Source organism: Tachysurus fulvidraco, chromosome 5, assembly GCF_022655615.1.
Source record: "Tachysurus fulvidraco isolate hzauxx_2018 chromosome 5, HZAU_PFXX_2.0, whole genome shotgun sequence".
NCBI classification, from domain to species: Eukaryota; Metazoa; Chordata; class Actinopteri; order Siluriformes; family Bagridae; genus Tachysurus; species Tachysurus fulvidraco.
The window spans coordinates 11,200,229-11,217,889 of NC_062522.1; the positions used below are offsets into that span (position 1 = coordinate 11,200,229).

Genomic DNA, 17,661 nt, shown 5'->3' on the forward strand with positions numbered 1-17,661 from the left:
ATTACATTTAATGTGTGGCTTTTTCTTGAAAAGCTGCCAGACTTTGCCACGGAAAGTTCTGTATTAGGGGTTTGTGTTCTTATACTTCAGCAACATTTTATATAATTAAGGAACAGGATTTTCCTGACTTCTTAAACCAGAAACAAGTCTTCTGATGTCGGATACAAGGTTGGCATCATAAATGTGCTCCTAATTCAAGCAAGCAATCTGGTCATTAGCATAAATGCTACCTACTGTGCATTTTGAACTCGTTTACCTTTTAAGACTTAAAAGTCAAGTAATATTTTACTTTTATGCCTAAAAAGTTTGGATAAAAATGAATTCAATTTCCTCAGTGTATGTGAATTCTGTGTTTTGTATTATCAGGAAATCATTTTCTTCATAAAGACAATCAGTAAAAGATTTAGCACTTTCAGTAGGACGATGGTCTGATGCCAGCATTCGGCCTGTTTTTTGTTGTTGCTGACTAAACCAAAGAAAGGGACTGATACGTTGAAGATGGCGCCCTCTTCTGCATGACACCTACAACCATCAACAAGCTCAGGAATATACAGAGATGTACAAAATAAATGCTTATAATAACCATTATAAACATAAGCCTTTAAACAAAGACTAGAGACTGAATCGATAACTCCAAAAAGCACAAAAAAAACCTCACTTTTCTTTAAGGTTATCGTAACAGATATAACTTACATCTGTCCATCTGAGGTAGCTGTTTGCTCTAGAATAACAATAAATAATAGAAAAATGTGTCCAATTGTTAGCATGATCGCTCTAGAATAAGTGATTGAATACTCATAGGACTGACAATCCTATATCACTGAATGCAGCTGATTAACAAAGCAGATTTTGGAATTGAGACCAACAAGGTGAAGGTCACAGCAATGGCAGATACTTTTCCTTTATCCAGATGAGGATGGCTTCATTCCGGAGTCTGGATCCTCTCAAGCTTTCTTTCTAAGAGCGTCTGAGGGAGATTTTCCTCGTCACCATTGCCTCAGGCTTACTCATATGGGATAAATTGTACTAGCTCTGCTTGTGTTCTGTGTCATGAAGATTTGGGATCTTCATTGAGATGAGGCAAATGCTGTGAGGATCATGAGGCATCTAGAGATGTACCAGCTTCAGTTGGACTCTCATTCTAAGAGGAGATGCCAGCTCCATGTGGTCTTTGAGGACAACAATCTTCTCATTAACACACAATTGTTGGACTGTATATTTATATCACACCCTCCAGAGTCACCCAAATGAGGACGAGGTTCCTTTTTGTCAGCAACAAAAAATTTCTGCTCGTTTCTTCTTCGCCTTTTTTAAATTATTTACTTATCAATCATCATGAGCAGGATGAATAACTGAATTCACACCTGAACATGTTTGCGGGCATTAAGAGGCAAAATTCAGAACAGAGTCAGTTCCTATATTTAGTTCCAGTGTTCATTAAAAGTTCCTAACATTTAGTACCAGGTACTGAAATAAAGTTTCCTTTCTTATTATTATTTAAGTTCTGGATTGAATAAGAATGAGTTATAATATTGAGGATATTAAAACATTTAAACAAAGCAATTAATACAGGAGTTAACTTACTTGGTTACATCATTATCATTACTGAGAGTACATTTAAACCTGCCGTTTGTTCATTTAACTACTGCGGCAAATAGTATTAAAGAAACCTTAATGCAAAACATTTCCCTTCTCTTTGCTGTAATAATGGGCACACAGACTCCTCTAGCTTTCGAATATTTCTAAATCATATTCTATTAGTGCAAGTATAAAGGTTATTGACAGAGACTCTGAAGCATTTCTGCAAGTCTGTCTTCTTCTTTCGGCTTTTCCCCTTAGGGGTCGTCACAGCGAATCATCTGTTTCCAACTAACTCTTTCCTCTGCATTCTCTTCTCTCATACCAGTTGACTTCATGTCCTCATTTAACACATCCATATATCTCCTCTTTGGCCTTCCTCTAGACCTCTTAATTGGCAGCTCCATCTCCAACATCCTTCTACCAATATAAAGATCTTCCTCCTCTGTACATTTCCAAACCATCTCAGTCTATCCTCTCTGTCTTTGTCCCAAAAACAGCTAATCTGAGCTGTCCTTGTGATGTGTTCGTTCCTAATCCTGTCCATCCTCGTCACTCCTAAAGAGAACCTCAACATCCTCATCTCTGCCTCATGTCTTTTCCTCACTGATACAATATCTCTAACCCATATAACATAGCTGGTCTCACTCGAATGCTGTAAAAGTAAACGTGAAAATAAAACAAACTACAACAAATGACAGACAGCTGCACTTTCAACGTTTAATGTTTTTTATCTTTACAAAAGAGGTAACACTGCAGATGTTCCTACAGATGCCATTAGAAAAAAAAAACTGAAAACAGTGTTTCATATAGTCATCTATATACTGAAAAGTACAAGTAATAATATTAATAATTTTTAATATAACAATAGCACAAATGACAATGACGACTGTAATAAAAGTGAATCAAAAAGTGACACTTTAGGCAAATAACACCAAACAATCAGGTAACAGAAACAAAATCAGCTGAAAGTTTCATTCTACTGTACGTCAAACACTTACAGTAAGTGCTATTTCTCTTAGCTTTATAAAATACATTTTTTAAAAAAGGCAGGAAGCAGTTTTATTTCCTTCAAGGAAAAGTACTATAAAATAAGTTACAGTACAGTGAATTTGTCTAAACTGACTTTGTTCCCGTCTTCCAGCCTCACGTAAGCACAGACACTTTCAGAAGTACGTTGTTCAGGAGTAAAAGATCACCTCTTCTCTTAGACAAGAACTGTTTCCCTTACAACAGGTAGGGAAATCAGTTGAGATGTCAATAATTACACGAAACAAAGTAAAATGCACACATGGGTTTGTGCATGTACATACACATGATCACCTCTTCACCCACACACACACACACACGTAGGCACACACACCTTTTTTGCAGCTCAATGTTGAAATTTGCATAACTTTCATTTTGTTCTTTGTGCTGAAATAACTATATGGTTGCTCCAATTACTTCATGGGCATGGATACAAAAAATAAAGACAAATACTTCATATCTGATAGTATGGCGTCCAGGAGGGGAGTCACACGTCGTCGGCTGACAGTGGTGGGATGTTGAACCTTGGTCTAGTGAAGAATGCCATCTTCTCTCTGTTAGAGTAAAGGACAAGATGAGAAAGTCAGAGCAGTGCCAAAGTGACTGACTCAGTAAGGCTTGTGTATCTTCATTACCTGATCACAATATCACAATACATCGTCGGTTTTGGAGTATATGAACGATTCTCATGTAAGCCAATGACTCAGCATGATTTATATCACAGCTCTGAGGAATACTACAGTTTGATTGGTCAGATGGTGATGAATAAAGAGTAAGTAATAACACGTGACAGACTGTGACATAATACACAATAAAACTGCATGCTCTACACATAATCTGTGTGTGACAGCGCAGTCTGGAGTGTGTTATTTGCCAACAATAACAATCTATAATTAATTAATGAACAACAAATGGTTTATAGTTAGATGTAATGCTGTGAAACCTCTAAGAAAAGATCTGAATGTTAAACCGCAGATAAAGGTAGGGTTTGATAAAGGCAGCTGCTCTGGTACAGTAGGTTAACATTACTATAGTAACCACTCATTTGTATGTCATGAATGTTGCACATAATCCCAGACAACAGAAAATAAGCCAGGCCCTTAACCCTCAATTGCTCAGCTGTATAAATGAGATAAAATGTAAGTTGCTCTAGATAATGGTGTCCGACAAATGTCGTAAATGTAAACACAGTAAATGTGCAGTTAGAGGATTGGATCTATTGTAGATTGCTAACAGAAACTCCACTTTGTTGTTGATGTGTAGAACACCTGGTTATTGCTTACACAATTTAAAATCCAATACAATTTGTCTCAAGTTTCTATTTAATACAAAAAAAAAGATAATGATAATCCCAGTAAATAAGCTGCGCATCAGACTTTATAGCACAGAAGGACATGTATTATTATTCAGTCAGGACTGAACACCTGAATATTAACACTGATGGGAATCAGTGAATCATTACACCCCAGTACAGTGATCCCTCGTTTATCGTGGTTAATGGGGACCGGAACCCCTCGCGATAGGTGAAAATCCACGAAGTAGGATTGGCCCTAAGTTTGACCATCATCTTCCTCTTCCTTTTGGGCTCACTAGAGGAATCTTTCGCAGGGGCACGGGGCTTAGGTGGCATTGTAAGGGCTTAACGAAAAGTTAATTTCGACCACAATACACGAGACACAGTTGACAGCGTGAACGAGAGTGCGAGATACAAGGGAAGAAGCTGGGAGAGGATGCGATGATGTGCAGCCAATCAGCTCAGATCTCGCTCCGGGAACCAATCATGTGCCTTGTCTGAGTGCCCGTGGGTATGTACAAAGCCTCTGAGAGTGTTTCTTTCTTTGTCTGCCATCCTGGGAAACCGTTTTTATTCTTTGATGAATATTTTTGAAAAATCAGCGATGCACTGAGGCCGCGAAACTTGAACCGCAAAGTGGCGAGGGATTACTGTATACCAGATGAGAAGATACATATGACTCAAACCATTATGCTAATAACTTTGGGGAGGAAAAGCACCATGCAGTTGGATATTTACCTGAAAGTGTGCACAGGGAGCGGCTCTTTGTGGCTCTGGCCCCTCATCTGCAACACTTCTTTGGAGGCCTTTCGCAACCTCCTCTCAGCTGCCTCCTCCTGCCTCTGCTCCTGTCTGCTCTGCATCGCCTGAGAGAGGGAGAGAGAGAGAAACTTCCATTTACATTGACTATATGGTTAACTGTTGAATTTGTAACTACTAATGTTAGCTTTCTAGCTTTTCAACATGCCCATGTTCCCCACCCAATTTTGTAGCCCTAATGCACCAAGCTCAGACTTATTTCATTTCTACAAGAGAGAGCCCACTTCTGAGTAGGAAACAGCATAAAAGTTGACATGGAAGGACATCTGATGGCCAGTAATATTTTGGCATCTCTGCCCTCAGAGCCAAATTCCTTTATTTATTTAATGTATTAAAAGGTACACAGGTAAGTTTGTCTCTTCTTCAATCGTGTGCTTTACGTGCATGTATAGGTATAACACTGATCTAATGTGTCTTGTCTCACTGTTCGTTTCACATAGTAATGGTAATGAGTTTAGGTGCAGTACTTGTCTGTGGGCCTCTCGCAGGAGGCTGCGGAAGCGCTCGTCCCTCAGGGCCCAGTGAGGTAGATCCACTGGACCACGGATGCTCTGAGGCCCCTGAACGCTCTGACTTGGCTCCTCCAGCCTCATCTTCAGCTCTCTCAGAGCGTTCAGCTCCTCACTCAGCTGCCTCTGCCGTGTGCGGCAAGCCTGGAGGTCCAGCTCCAGATCCAGGGAGGTACGCGTGGGCTGCTCAGCCAGGGAGGAACGATGAGGCTGCTGCACAAACCACACTTTATACAGTCAAACTGATTGTGTGGCATGGGAAGCATTTATAATTCATTCTTGACAGATTCTGCCTTAATGCATAAAACATTTACCATTTATACAAATGTAAAAGTGCATTAATTTTTATAATAAATAAATTTAATACATTTTTATAATAATAATTATTAGTTATAATAAATCACATGCAATTATTCATATTTTTTTCTGAATTAAAACAACAGAAGGTTTGGGAATTCTGTTTTCTAATAAACTTATGTTAGGTGATTTAAAAATAAATAAATACAAAAAAAAAAAATGCTCTTATCAGTTTTCGGGAAGACTCTTTTGCTCACCTGTTTGTATCTCAGTGTTCTTCTCTCCAGAGTGTTTCTGATAAAGGGGGACTTCTTTGGGAGAGTGGAGCTGTCGCTGTCACTGCGGTACAGCTGAGAGAGGAGAATGTAGGGGGGAGAGAGGGGTAGAGAGGGAGAGAATGAGTCGCAAATGCAGCTGATCTCAATACAACAGTTTTGTAAGTGTGACACTCACCCTGCAGACATACTGGCTGCGGGCTCCAGGTGAGAATGTGTGTGAGCGTGACAGTGTGCTTGTGCGCAGGAATGGGGGGCCGTGTCCATATCGCCCGGGCCTCTCCTTAGGCTGCATTCGCATTAGCTCTGTGTTGGTTGCCTTGTCAACCTGAGAGCATATGAATAGTGTGTGTATTATACACACGCAAGATCATGTAGACACAGAGCAAGATTAGGACTGGACTGAATGATGTTTACACCAGACATCTTATTTCCACACTTTTTATATTTAATTCATTTAAATAGAAACCATAGAAAAAGTACTCCTTCCTAACTTTTTAAATTGTTGCATAAATACTCATTTATCACATTTGAAGGAAGAGTAAAAGTAAGTATTTAGGCATGCCCGTTACCTTTAGAATGTGAGACCTTTCTGAATGAGGGACACAGCGCCCCCCTGTGGCTATACACAAGCCTTCAGCACACAGACCCTCAGGACACGGAGAGACAAATGCTGTGCTGTTACTGCAGCCACTGTCCACTGATTCAGCCTGCCAACTCCTAACACACACACACACACACACACACACACACACACACACACACACACACACACACACACACACACAGATAGAGAGAGACAGGGAGAGAGAGAGAGAGAGAGAGAGAGAGAGAGAGAGAGAGAGAGAGAGAGAGAGAGAGAGAGATGGGAAGAAAGATCTTCAGGTTTAAGATACAAAAGTTCACAAGAGTTTCCTATTTTTATCAAAGGTTTGATTTTATGTAATTAAATAACTATATAGTAAATATGACTGTTAAAGCAGCAGTGATGAGGCATAACAAAGGAGTACTAATTCAGTAAGCCTCATATTTTAATTATAAAGATTCCCATATTTAAACATTTCTATATAATCATGTGTTACATGATAAGATAGTTAGATATTTAAATTTCATTCATGATCCTGGCACTACAACAGTGTACCTCTCGGACACAGCCTCTCCCTGCTCTTCCTTCCTCTCGAGCTCCTCCTCACTCAGATCCATCTCTCTTTTCCCCTCATTCAGCTGTGCTGCCGCCACCTACAGGCACGCAGAACACAGGAGAGATCTGTCAGTGTGGGAGGTTTAGAGAATAAGTAACCATGTGCACAGTTTGAGCTAAGTGAGCTCTGTCCTTACCTGTGCTCTGCTACGTTCTTCATCCTCCTCTTCTTCCTCGTCCACGCTGTGTCCGGGTTGGCACAGGCTCCTAGGCTCAGCTCTGTGGTTCTCCTGCAGCAGCAGCTGTATACGGTACCACTGGTACAACATCTCTGTGCTGTTCGCACAATCAGACAGTGCCACCTGTGCTGAGCCCTGGCATGTACACACACAGGCACACGGACCCGCACGCATACAGACACACAAAGACACACAAAAAGACACATGCAGGCAGACACGCAGACACATGCACGCACGGAGGCAGACACACGCACGCACGCAGGCAGGCAGGCAGACACACACACGCAGGCAGAAAAACGCACACACATGCAGGCAGACACACACCCACACACGCAGGCAGACACACACCCACACACGCAGGCAGACACACACCCACACACGCAGGCAGACACCCACACACGCAGGCAGGCAGACACACACACGCAGGCAGCCACACACACACACACACACACGCAGGCAGCCACACACACACACACACACGCAGGCAGCCACACACACACACACACACACGCAGGCAGCCACACACACACACACACACACGCAGGCAGCCACACACACACACACACACGCAGGCAGCCACACACACACACACACACGCAGGCAGCCACACACACACACACACGCAGGCAGACACACACACACACACACGCAGGCAGACACACACACACACACACACGCAGGCAGACACACACACACACACGCAGGCAGACACACACACACACACGCAGGCAGACACACACACACACGCAGGCAGACACACACACACACGCAGGCAGACACGCAGGCAGACACACACAGGCAGACACACACACAAACACGCAGGCAGACACACACGCAGGCAGACACAGACGCAGGCAGACACACACAGGCAGACACACACGCAGGCAGACACAGACGCAGGCAGACACACACAGGTAGACACACACGCAGGCAGACACACACGCAGGCAGACACACACGCAGGCAGACACACACGCAGGCAGACACACACGCAGGCAGACACACACGCAGGCAGACACACACGCAGGCAGACACACACACACACACGCAGGCAGACACACACACACACACACGCAGGCAGACACACACACACACACGCAGGCAGACACACACACACGCAGGCAGACACACACACACGCAGGCAGACACACACACACGCAGGCAGACACACACACACGCAGGCAGACACACACACACACACGCAGGCAGACACACACACACACACGCAGGCAGACACACACACACACACACGCAGGCAGACACACACACACACACACGCAGGCAGACACACACACACACACACACACACACACACACACACACACACAGGCAGACACACACATGCAGGCACGCAAGGACGCACCCATACAGGCAAAGATGCACACAAAGACACACTTTAAAACTAAGCAATTTGTGTTTAAGAAAATGAGCATTTATTTCTAATGTTGTTTGTAACTGTGCAATTTAGAATTGGTGATTGTACATATTCATCTCACCAATAGTTCGTCATGCCCAAGTGGTCCCAGGGCACAGAGCTGCAGATGCAGGGTGTGGGAGACAGCACCCCCAGGAGGCAGCAGAATCTGGAAACCCTCATTAAAGCTGATAGCTGAGCGTGGCTCCTGGGCCTTGCAGCAGTAGTATGTGCACGGCCTACTGGAATCCATGGGCAGCACATGCACCTTCACAAAGCTAAAATAACAATTATATTTAGACCAAAAAAATATATAAAAAATAAAAAACCCAAAGGAAAAAACCCTGCAAAGTAAAACATGGCATCTATACAAGCGCATGCTTAAACAGCAGACTTACACTTTGTAGCCATCTCGTACAGTGGCCTTGCTCAGATATCTCACTTGGAGTACGTGAAGCAGCAGTGACATGGAACTGGAATCATACCTGCAGAAATTAACCCAAAAACCCTGGATTAGAAATGACACCAACGTTCTGCAGAGCCAGAGGTAACATCAAGGCAATTTCAAAGTAATTCTCGAACATTAACAAACACAAAAGCAACAAATCAAATAAAATGTGTTTTATTTGTTTTTAATGACCCGATGACTGTGATGTTCACTATGAACAGCTAGCTCTATTATTTAGTTATAATGACGACAGTTGTCTGGCTACATATGGTATTTTCCACACTATAAAGCGCACCGGATTATAAGGCGCAGTCTCAATTACGGGGTCTATTTCTGTACTTAACCCATACATAAGGCGCATCGTATTACAAGGCGCATGCTAAAACATACGGTCTACAAAAAAGGTAACAGAAGCAAAACAGTGAGTTTAGTTGAACTTTATTCTACTATTTAACAACACACATTATTTTTTAATCAATCTTCTCCCACAAATCCATCAAAGTCCTCACCTACTGGAGGCGTGGCGAAGGTAAGCGTGGCGAAGGTAAGCGTACGTACTGTACGTATTATGTAATGTCCTCTGATTGGTTTATCGCTGCCAGCGTACGTAGTGTATGTATTACGTCCCTGCGTCAGTGGGAAATGGTCCGACAGTCAATCAAGCGGAGCGCTTACCAAAGTCGCACAACAACATTTTTACAGATTTTGGAACACCGGATTATTAGGTGCACCGCCGATTTTTGAGAAAATTTCAGGCTCTTGGGTGCGCCTTATAGTGCGGAAAATACGGTAAGTTGAATGAAGTGTAATATTATATCAGTCATCTAATACACAGTGGCACACAAAAAACTAAAATCAAGGGTGAAATTCAGTGCATTACAAACTGAAAAGTGGAAAAAGAAAATCGAGCACCTTCAAAAAATAAGAATTTCTATGAAAAATAAAAATTAATTGATTTAAAAAAAAAAAATACACAAAGTCAGTTAATGCTCCTATCAAAAACTACATCAAAATAAAAATGCACTTTATAAATGCACGTAAGCCAATAACGAGGGCAATAAAATCCTCAGATTTCTGTAGAAAAAAAAATGTATGGAACTTTCTGAATGACATTAATCCACAAATGTGAGCTGACAATAAATAAAAATAAATACGGAGTTACATGTAAACGCACTTGTCGGGGTGTGTTGGTGAATTGAACCTGTAGGTCTTTATTGAGAAAACGTGCATTTCAAAATGTCTCAGCATAGAAAGTCAGACTGAATCTAACTGAAATGTTAACAAATCAGGAAAAACACTGTTTATATGATTAAAAAAACATCTCTGTGTGATAATCAGAGGGTCTTTATAATTTATCTAAATGATTTTACATTGAAAATGACCCCCTGAGGCGAAGCATGTCTGTGGGATGAGTGGTGAACTACAAAGAGAAGCAGAGAGATAGAGAAGAGATAGAGAGAGAGAACGAGTGAGAGAGACACGCTTACAGGAGTCCCAGCTGGACCTGAGGGGATTCTGGAGAGCTGATTGCATCTCGGTTTAGCAGGACCTCGTCTGTCTCCTCTGTCCTGCTGGGAAGAACCATTTCACCAAATGATTAAGACACAGATGTCAGCAGGCAATACAGAAAAATCACACGGATTTGATATTAACAACATATTTCTATAATGAGTGTGTAAACAGGGTCTGAATTATTTTGTTTTATTTACTTGTGAATCATGTGCAAAACCCGGACAAGGATTGTGTCACTAATCTAGTGCAAAACACGGACAAGGATTGTGTCACTAATCTAGTGCATAGCACGGACTAGGATTGTGTCACTAATCTAGTGCATAGAACGGACAAGGATTGTGGCACTAATCTAGTGCAAAACACGGACAAGGATTGTGTCACTAATCTAGTGCATAGCACGGACAAGGATTGTGTCACTAATCTAGTGCAAAACACGGACAAGGATTGTGTCACTAATCTAGTACCACTGGATAGGGAGTGTTTTGGGTCGGGCAAAAGTTAGGGCAGAAAACCAGAGTAACCCTTAATATGCTTTCAGTGTTTCTCAAACAGCGCACACACTCCCTCAGCGCTCACGTCGACACACTCCCTCAGCGTTCACGTTGATCTTAAGCAGACGTCTGTTTGTTAAACTAGCTCTTTACTCACATGACCTTTGATAGAAACTAGCCTAGACAAGATTTTAAAGTAAATAAATACAGCTCCAAATATTTGTCTATATATGATGTGTGTAATATATCACACACACACACATAAATACATTATATATAAGCTTAAAGTGTCTGTGTCAGAAAACAGAAAAACCCAAAGGTGGCCAGAAACTTTTTTCCTTTGGCCATTAAACAGTAAATAGATTTTATTTTTTTCAGATCAATATTTCTATTGTTCACCGATGCAGAACGCTACGATCGTTGTTATTAGCCGTGATGAAAATACAAAGAAATATAGAAAAATGTTTTGGCAAATGATTCAAATTCATATTACTAACTAATGTATGGCAGTGATGTCCCAGGATTTGAGTGTGAAAACAGCATGATCGGCTTCAGTCTATTGTAAAAAGCAATATACTGTACACATGACACTCCACTGAATAGGATCACAAAATATAGGGTTAACAAATATTCCTGGATATGAATTTCTTTGTATTCAGCTTGTGTGTGTGCATCTGTGTGTCAGTCCATGTTAAAAATGCCACTCTGACCTTCTGCTCCAGGCCTCAAACACGCCGCTGTCCGTGGCTAACACGTCTTCATTCATACCGGCAGAGACACGGCGAGCCCGGCGGCGACCACTGCGCTTGACACTGTTAGAGCGTAGAATCACTCCTGCACCTCCACACACACGCATGTACACACGCGCAGACACAGACACACACAGACACAGTATGATGTTAACGATGTAACAGTCAGCTTGGGACCATTCATTGTTTTGGAGATAAACTATAAAACAGAGGAACATTTATTATATATTTTTTTTACTCAGATGAAAGGGGAGTGTAAACCTTTTCGTTCTATTATACAACTTGTCGTGTTTACCAAAAAAAGTGAAGACAATAGTATCAAGGAAAATGTCAGGTAAAAATAGCAAGTCGATTTTGAATTCATTTTGTGGAGAGAAAAGTACATTCAGAGCCTGTCCTTATTTGGGACAGATTTAAAGAAAAACATGAAATGCTTGTGAAAATGAATGTTTTTTTTTTTTTGTTTTTTTTTTGTAGTGGAAACATTTTTAGCAGACTTCTTAAAAGCATCAGGTAAATGGTCTCTCCTCACCTGCAGAGCTGAACAGGCCCTGAACACCACCATCTCTACTGCCCTTGACCTCCAGAAGGTGAGCTGTTGTAGAACCTCCCGCCTCTCCTTCTCCAGGAAGAGCAGATAGTTGCTGGGTTTGAGCATGGGTTTGACCCCGAAGGCTCTCTAGCACCAGGCTGCGCCCGGCTAGCTCCATGTACTCCTCTGTCATTTGAGTCAGGGGGCAGTCCGGAGGGCCTGAGTGGTACGGCGTGTCCATGGGAGAGCTAGGGGGGGAGAGGGAGGAGAGAGAAGAGCGAGATGAGAGGGAGGTGAGAGACTGCGGAGCCTCGTGGACACGTTTGGGCCCTAGAACAGACGAGACGTCTCTGCAGGAAGGCTCCACAGGCATGGGGTAGCGCCAGGTAGGCTCAGGAATGTCCAGGCAGGCTTCTTGACGGTCGTATTGGGGCAAGCCGTAGATATCCGTAAAGCTGAGTGAGCTCAGAGAGCCACGGCTAGACGCCAGCGAGCCCCGACTCGAGGCCAGAGAACCACGGCTGCTGCTGGAGGACATTGTCAGGGTGCTGGCTGAGAGACTAAAAAGAGAGACAAGACAGAACAAGCACTAAGTAATAACACTAACATTATTTTCAAACAAAGAATTACTTGGGTCATACTGTGTGATACTGTGTGGATAATCTGAAGCACTAAGAACCATCACAGCTCAAAGGTTGTTTTTTAGACTCCTACAGAGGAAAAGCTGTTGTGCCTGATCTATTCATACCAGCACAACACTCACTACCATACCATGGCACCATTGCTAGAGCATTGCATTGCAAAGACTATGTACATATTCTGTGCTGGTTCATTTTATATAATGCCTAGTAGTCTACTGCGATATCAAGAGATTGTCAGGTTCAAGTGCAGGACATGCGCATAACCGCGTACCTTTTGAGCTGAGAGTGAAGGTAGGTTGTGATGCGGGTCGCCTCCTCCAACTGTCTCAGTAATACATTCCTCTTCTCTTGCTGCAGTATCCTACACACACACACACACACACACACACACACATTCAAATTACTTCATTGCTTCAGTTATGTTTAACACAAGATGCGAGTTACATCAGAAAACAAAACAAAAAAATTGTAAAAAAGAAAACCAACCAATCAACCTGGTCCATAATATAATCTGGAAGGCCCCCTCTTTTAAAATAATGGCTTAAATTTAGTTTAAAGTTTTAACTTAATAAATCACTTTATGAATTATTAAAAAAGATATTAGGATTTACATGGCACAAAGAAAAAAATGACACTATAGCTACACATCAAGTTTGGCATTTACTGCCTTGAATCAGAATCAGAATCAGCTTTATTGCCAGGCATGTTTACACATGCGAGGAATTTGTTTTAGTGACAATCTCCACAGTGTAACAGGATGTCATATGCAGTATAGAAGAAATTGTATGTACACATTTACTGGTGTGAAAATGTGCAGTTTAAATAAACATATGAAATATACATATGCAAATAAGTATACAATATATACAATTTGTATGTACACATGTGCAATTGTGAAGTGTGCAGTTGAAGTAAACAGTACAGACAATATGTATGCATGTATGTACAGAGTGCAAGTATGAAATGTGCTATTGAGGTATACATAGTGCAAATATTAGGAGTTGTGTGTTCCATGGTGTTAATTGTTCATGAGATGGATTGCTTGAGGGAAGAAACTGTTCCTATGTCTGGTCGTTCTGGAGCTCAGGGCTCTGTAGCGCCGACCAGATGGTAACAGTTCAAAGAGGGAGTGTGCTGGATGTGAGGGGTCCAGAGTGATTTTCTTTGCTCTTTTGCTCACTCTGGAGGAGTACAGGTCTTGGGGAGTGGGGAGAGTTGTGCCAATGATTCGCTCAGCAGTCCGGACTACCCTCTGTAGTCTTCTGAGGTCGAATTTGGTGGCTGAGCTGAACCAAACAGTTACTGAGGTGCAGAGGATGGATTCGATCATGGCAGTGTAAAACTGTTTCAGCAAATCCTGTGGCAGGTTGAACTTCTTCGGCTGACGAAGGAAGTACAACCTCTGCTGAGCCTTTTTCACAATGGAGTCAATGTGAATGTCCCACTTCAGGTCCTGGGAGATTGTGGTTCCCAGGAATCTGAATGACTCCACTGCTGTGACAATGCTGTCCATGATGGTTAGTGGGGGAAGAGCAGGGGGGTTTCACCTGAAGTCCACTATCAACTTCACTGTCTTGAGCGTGTTCAGCTCCAGGTTGTTAAGGCTGCACCAGACAGCCAGCCGCTCAACCTCCAGTCTGTAAGCAGACTAGTCACCGTCCTGGATGAGGCCGATCAGTGTGGTGTCGTCTGCAAACTTCAGGAGCTTGACAGATGGATCATTAGAGGTGCAGTCATTCGTGTACAGGGAGAAGAGCAGTGGGGAGAGAACACAGCCCTGGGGGGCGCCAGTGCTGACGGTGCAGGTGCTAGATTTGAGTTTACCCAGTCGCACTAGCTGCTGCCGGTCTGTCAGAAAGCTGGTGATCCACTGACAGACAGAGGAGGGCACGGAGAGCTGGGTTAATTTGGGCTGAAGGAGTGATGGGATGATGGTGTTAAAGGCAGAGCTGAAGTCCACAAACAGGATCCTCACATAAGTCCCTGGTCTGTCTAGATGCTGCAGAACATAATGCAGTCCCATGTTGACTGCATCATTCACAGACCTGTTTGCTCTGTAGGCAAACTGCAGAGGGTCCAGTAAGGGTCCCGTGATGTAGTTCAGATAAGCCAGAACCAGTCTTTCAAATGATTTCATGACCACAGATGTTAGAGCCACAGGTCTGTAGTCATTAAGTCCGGTGATTTTGGGTTTCTTTGGGACGGGGATGATGGTGGAGCTTTTGAAGCATGAGGGTACTTCACACAGCTTCAGTGACGTGTTAAATATCCGCGTGAAGATGGGGGCCAGCTGATCAGCATAGGCTTTCAGACAGGCTGGTGAAACACTGTCTGGGCCTGGAGCCTTTCTTCTCTTGGTCTTCCTGAAGACCTGACACACATCATCTTCACTGAACTGGATTGAAGGTGTGGCTGATTCGGGGGTTACAGAAGGTAAGAATTGGGCTTTTTCAAACCTGCAGTAGAACTCATTCAGGTCGTCTGCCAGTTGTTGAGTCACCACGGTGCTGGGGGATGGTGTCGTGTAGTTGGTGATGGCTTTCAGACCTTTCCACACTGAAGCAGAGTCATTGGAGGAAAATTGAATCCGTAATTTTTCGGAATAATTCCTCTTTGCCACTCTGATCTCCTTTTCCAGTGTGTATTTGGCCTGTTTGTACAAGACTCTATCCCCAGTTCTGTGAGCATCCACTTTGGCCTGACAGAGCTGGCTGAGTTTCGCAGTGAACCATGGCTTGTTATTGTTGTAGGTTAAGTGAGTTCTGGTAGGAATCCTCACAAAAACTAATGTATGATGTTACAGTCTCTGTGAGCTCGTCCAGGTCGGAGGCAGCAGCTTCAAAAACAGTCCAATCCGTGAGAGCAAAACAGGCTTGTAGATCCTGCTCTGCTTCCTTAGTCCATCTTCATACAGTCCTTAATACAGGTTTAGCTGTTTTTAGCTTCTGACTGTAGGTCGGTATCAGATGGACTAAGCAGTGATCAGAGAGTCCTAGAGCTGCCCGTGGGACAGAGTGATATGCATCCTTTATTACAGTGTAACAGTGATCCAGTGTGTTACTGTCTCTGGTGGGACATGTAACATGCTGTCTGTATTTAGGCAATTCACATGAGAGAATCGCTTTATTGAAGTCCCCAAGTAGTATTACTACAGAGTCCGGGTGTTGTTGCTCACTCTCTGTGATCAGATCAGCGAGTGTCTGTAAGGCAGAGCTCACGTGCGCTTGCGGTGGAATGTAAACACTCACCTGAATGAACGAGGAAAACTCCCGCGGCGAGTAGAACGGTTTGCAGTTAATGAAGAGTGTTTCAAGATCTGGACAGCACATCTTCTTTAACACAGTTACATCAGAACACCACCTTTCATTGATGTAAAAACACGTCCCGCCGCCACGTGATTTTCCTGTTGATTCTGCGTCGCGGGCCGCTCTGAAGAGCTGAAAGCCCGGCAGACTTAACGCGCTGTCCGGAACAGAGTCGTTCAGCCAGGTTTCCGTGAAACAGAGAGCAGCAGAGTTCGAAAAATCCTTATTTGTCTGGGTGAGCAGAAGGAGTTCGTTTGTTTTGTTGGATAGAGAGCGGAGATTCGCCAGATGAATGCTAGGCAGCGGTGTTTTTAAACCACGCTGTCTGGCTGGCGCGTTTTCCCCGTCTGCGCGTCCTGAAACGCTTAAACAGCGCAGCCGCTCCTCCAACTACGATATTCAGCAAAACGTCCGAATACTCAAAAACCGGAAAAATATCTTGTGGTGTGTGCTGCCGAATGTTCAGCAGTTCATCTCTGGTGAAACTGATCGGGTTTTCTTTGCAGAGAACAGAAAAAACTAACAAAAACAGAACAAACACTGCGGAGCTAAGCACTGAGGCTGCCATTCGCGGCGCCATCTTGGAAAAGCTTATTAATATGCATATTGTGTTTAAGGACATTTCGCTTAAAAAAAAAAAACCCTTAAAGAATATTTTACTGGCGCCGCTATATCACTCGTCATGAGCAGCAGCTCCCGCTAAGGCAATAAGGGTGCCCTTATTTACTCGAAAGTATCTACACTAGACCACCATGGCTGAGCGCTTGTGATGTACAACAATGGCTCCATGATGATGGTTTGGAATGCAATATCAAATGTTTACTGATTTTCTGATTCTTCATGCTGATAACAGCTTTTATCATCAACGCACCGGGGTTTATTCACTAATAGCAGCAGCACACATGCAGTCCAGCAACCCAGAATATTCTTATGACAGCAGTGTCATCTCTAATCGCATCACCTTATTCAGCTAGCATTTGAATGCTGACCTTTGGTTGGCCCCCTGACTCTGTGCGCTCTGGGCTTTCTGCACCTCCTCCTCCAACCTTTGTCTCTCCTCCTCTAGCTGGACCAGCACCTCCTGGGAGTGATGCTGCTCACCGAGGAGAGTCAGCTCCTGCAGGAGCACCTCCTTCTCCTTCAGCAGCTGCAGGCAGTCCCGGTCCCGGTCGGCCTCTGCACGTCCTGACCAGCTCTCGCTGTCCAACTTGGCCAGCTGGTGCTGAATGCTGGACACTCTGAAGAGGAGAAGCAGTGTAGTGAATATTTGCAAAAATATAAATGGCATTTTGAAAGACATTTTGAAACCATTAAAAGGTTTGATGGCTGATTAACAGCTGCAGATAAAACTTGTGTTTTCTATAGAGCACTATTAAAGTTTCCTGCAGA

General features: G+C 43.2%; 1 protein-coding gene across 6 annotated transcripts in view; it reads right to left on the minus strand.

Moving 5' to 3' along the window:
- Positions 1-2,273: 2,273 nt before the first annotated feature.
- wwc3 (WWC family member 3) overlaps positions 2,274-17,661 on the minus strand; it is a 60,255-nt gene continuing 44,867 nt past the window's right edge. For 2 of the 6 annotated variants that reach the window (XM_047813698.1, XM_027146726.2), the window contains exons 9-23: positions 17,262-17,510; positions 13,239-13,328; positions 12,327-12,886; positions 11,756-11,885; positions 10,530-10,613; positions 8,993-9,079; positions 8,677-8,872; positions 7,140-7,316; positions 6,943-7,040; positions 6,374-6,521; positions 5,980-6,129; positions 5,784-5,876; positions 5,188-5,442; positions 4,640-4,767; positions 2,274-3,161 (exon numbers count right to left, since the gene is read on the minus strand). In XM_047813698.1, the coding sequence (XP_047669654.1) occupies positions 3,095-3,161; positions 4,640-4,767; positions 5,188-5,442; positions 5,784-5,876; positions 5,980-6,129; positions 6,374-6,521; positions 6,943-7,040; positions 7,140-7,316; positions 8,677-8,872; positions 8,993-9,079; positions 10,530-10,613; positions 11,756-11,885; positions 12,327-12,886; positions 13,239-13,328; positions 17,262-17,510 (2,512 nt within the window). In that variant the 3' untranslated portion in view covers positions 2,274-3,094. The remainder of the gene's footprint in view (positions 3,162-4,639; positions 4,768-5,187; positions 5,443-5,783; positions 5,877-5,979; positions 6,130-6,373; positions 6,522-6,942; positions 7,041-7,139; positions 7,317-8,676; positions 8,873-8,992; positions 9,080-10,529; positions 10,614-11,755; positions 11,886-12,326; positions 12,887-13,238; positions 13,329-17,261; positions 17,511-17,661) is intronic. The other 4 variants (XM_047813700.1, XM_047813702.1, XM_047813701.1 and 1 more) reach the window with 4 other exon arrangements.